General features: G+C 44.7%; 1 protein-coding gene across 1 annotated transcript; it reads right to left on the bottom strand.

Annotated features, from left to right (window-relative positions):
• Positions 1-361: 361 nt before the first annotated feature.
• LOC308149454 (GTP-binding protein Rhes-like) lies at positions 362-988 on the bottom strand (the record flags this gene model as incomplete). Its single annotated transcript, XM_080521191.1, has 1 exon — positions 362-988. The coding sequence occupies one exon, from the start codon at positions 986-988 to the stop codon at positions 362-364; it is 627 nt and encodes a 208-aa protein (XP_080377317.1).
• Positions 989-3073: the final 2085 nt, after the last annotated feature.

A 3073-nucleotide genomic window follows, 5' to 3' on the forward strand; every position in this document is an offset into this window, starting at 1 on the left:
GTTAAACGTTGTACTTCTATCTACAAATACCAGCAGCATGTTTACCAAATAAGCAGCAACAACATTACATCAAGTAAACGACTGAGTCATAAATGAATTGTATTTCTCAGCAGTACAGATTCATAGTTATCATAGTGTGGTCTGTCCAAACTTCAGTCTCTTTCTCCTTCTCAGTTGTGAACAAGTAAAATGTCTTTGTTGGTCCAGGATGTCGATCAGGCAGCTCTTCACTTAAATTGTTGAAGTCCGAGCCTCTTCATCCAGCAGCGCTGTGTTGCACAACAGGCCCTTCATTTGTCTCACCCACCGTGACCCTTGTTAAGTCGGAGCACGCCCCCCCCCCCCCCTCGTTTGTGTCCCACTATGAAAGAATACAGCTGTTGGTCTTGTTCATGGGTGGCCTGAAGTCGGTGTCTTTGGGAAAGGTCTCCCTGCGTCTGCGCAGGGCAGGGCTGAGACGGCTGGGAAGGTTCGCCTGCTGCAGGAGCTCTTTGAACACCTCCACCACGTTGGCGTTCTCCTTGGCCGACGCTTCCAGGTAACTGTTGTTCCAATCCATCTCCACGGTGGACAGCACGTCCTCGTTGGACACCTGACGCTCCTCCTCCCGGTCCATTTTGTTCCCCACCACCACGATCGGCGTGTACTTGTCTTCCTTGATCTCCAGGATCTCGTCTCTCAGACTCTTGACGGCCTCCAGTGACTCGGGGTCATCCACGGCGTACACCAGAGCGAAGGCGTCGCTGTTTTGGATGGAGAGCTTACGCATGGCGGGGAAGGAGTAGCTGCCACTGGTGTCCAGGATCTCCACGGTGATCTTAACCCCGCCGATGTCGTACTCTTTGCTGTGCAGCTCCTCCACTGTGCGCCGATGTTTGGGCTCGAATGTGTCCTGGAGAAAGCGTCTGATTAGGGCTGTCTTGCCTACTCCAGCTGCCCCGAGAAACACCAAGCGCACCTGGGTCTTCTCCTTTACCTCCAAAGACATCTTTTCTTTTTTTCTGTCTTTGACTGACCAAAAATGTTCCAGAAAGTGTTCGCACACTTCTTCTCACCACTTGCTGTGGACTTCTACCTCTATGTTGCCCTAGTATAGTCTGAAAAAAAAGTCTTCACCTGCCTGCACTTTAAACCAACAGAGGTTTCTGCTTTCATAAAGCTGCTTAGAGTTGCTCATTGAGCGCTTTACGCTTGTCTGCAACACACGCCGCCTTTTATGCCTGTTTTGGTGAGACAGCCTCCAGTCCCCCTCTGCAACTGCAACCAATCAGAAGAGGGCCAGCCTGTTAAAGTCTATCGTGTAAGCAACCAATGATGGCACAGCATGCAAATCGAGAGTACAAGACCTTTTCACAAAGCGAGAGGAGGAGGTGTCTGAGAGTGAGTGCACCGCTTGATTGTTGCATGGAAAATACTGTGAGCAGAGCTCTGGTTGTTATTCCAGGCAGTCACGCAGTTCTCCAGGAGAGTATCATCTGTCCATCATTCCTCTCCCTCAGTATTTACAGGTAAAACTATAGAGAAACAAAGACATTGGTGAGAATATCTGAAAACCCTCTTTCAAAGACCAGTTCTCCTGAGGTCTTCTTTGTTTACAATAGAATGTTGTTTTCTTTTTCATGCCTGTTGGTCTTGATTGGTTAACTGTGTGTACTATTCCTCTTGATTAGACGAGGCCATTCCCATAAGGGACTTTCTATTTGATAAAGTACCTTTTGTATCATACATTCAGATGATTGAGGCTTTGTCATGTTTGCGATGTTCAACAACCAGTTCATTTACGGTAAAAGATGGTGACGAGAACACGGAGTAGAACATCAGGTGACTTGACTTCCTGAATAGATATTTATATTTGACAAATGCATTTTTTCACAACTTTGAAATATAGCTTGATATATTGTGATTCTACATGAGACGGATGATCAACAATATCAAAATCTATACTGATTATGAGGGTCATTGTTCATTTTCAGGAAATGCGTGACACTTTTCTGCAACTGTAGTGATTTTCAGGGTACACAGTACGAAATAGAAAGGGCAAAATGCATCAAAACAGCTAAACAGTATTTTACTTTAAACTTGATGACATTGAAAAAAACACGAGTCAGTGCAGTAAATGAAGGGTTGCACATTTAGTGTACAAAGCTTAAGTGGTGCAGATCTGAACTTTTCTGAGTTTTTCAGGAATGTAATGTGGAAAGCTTGCTATATTCATATTATAATGATACGGTTGTATTTAATCTGCTTTACATGTAGGCCTCCATGCAACACACTTATTTAAATGTGCGTTTTGAGTAGTTCTTTGGCTGTTTTCTTTTACAGAGATTTACATATTCCCACTTGCCCCGCAGAGCTAGTTTCTATACCTTAAGGCCCTTCCTGCTCTCGAACAAATTCACACCTGGATCCCACACACACACACACTCAAAGTCAAGCTGGTACATTGCTAAAATACGGATTTCTTTTCAAACATTTCAAGAAAAAAGGCAACTTTCTGACCCTGAGATCTTGCAACATTGAATCTTACTGACCCACCCCAGAGGGGTCTGCCCCATTCTTTAAAAGCAATCAATTCTTTGTACTCCTATCTTGAATAATATTTCAGAATCATTGCATGCACGGAGCAACATGACATGGGTTATCTGCAAAACATGTTGATGTCTCCTCCTCCTTGGTTATTCATTAGTACGACACTAGTAAAACACCTGTCACACCCTGTTTCTTCTATCAGTTCATCTCATTTCTCCAGTGGGATAGAGTTAAAATATATCAAAAGCCTGAGCTGAAACAAAGCGCTTTGCCTCCTGTGGCGCCACAGAGCTTATCTGCGTTTAAGCTGATGACATTTAGCTTGTGTAAACTTGAGTGCGAGCGGCTCACGGATCAGTCACACATGGCAATGCATGACTAATGTGAATCACCTTCAGCTGTCCTTGGTGTCCAATTAGCACCTATCCAATGCTTGTGAGAGTCTGAGAAGAAAACCATACTTTCCTCCAGTTTGACTGAGTTTGTTCTGTTGGAGCAAATCGGAGTCGTTATCCTCCTGGATTTCCCATCGGAGTGGCGTCGT

The sequence above is a fragment of the Blennius ocellaris genome, assembly GCF_963422515.1.
Source record: "Blennius ocellaris genome assembly, chromosome: 3".
Taxonomy (NCBI): Eukaryota; Metazoa; Chordata; class Actinopteri; order Blenniiformes; family Blenniidae; genus Blennius; species Blennius ocellaris.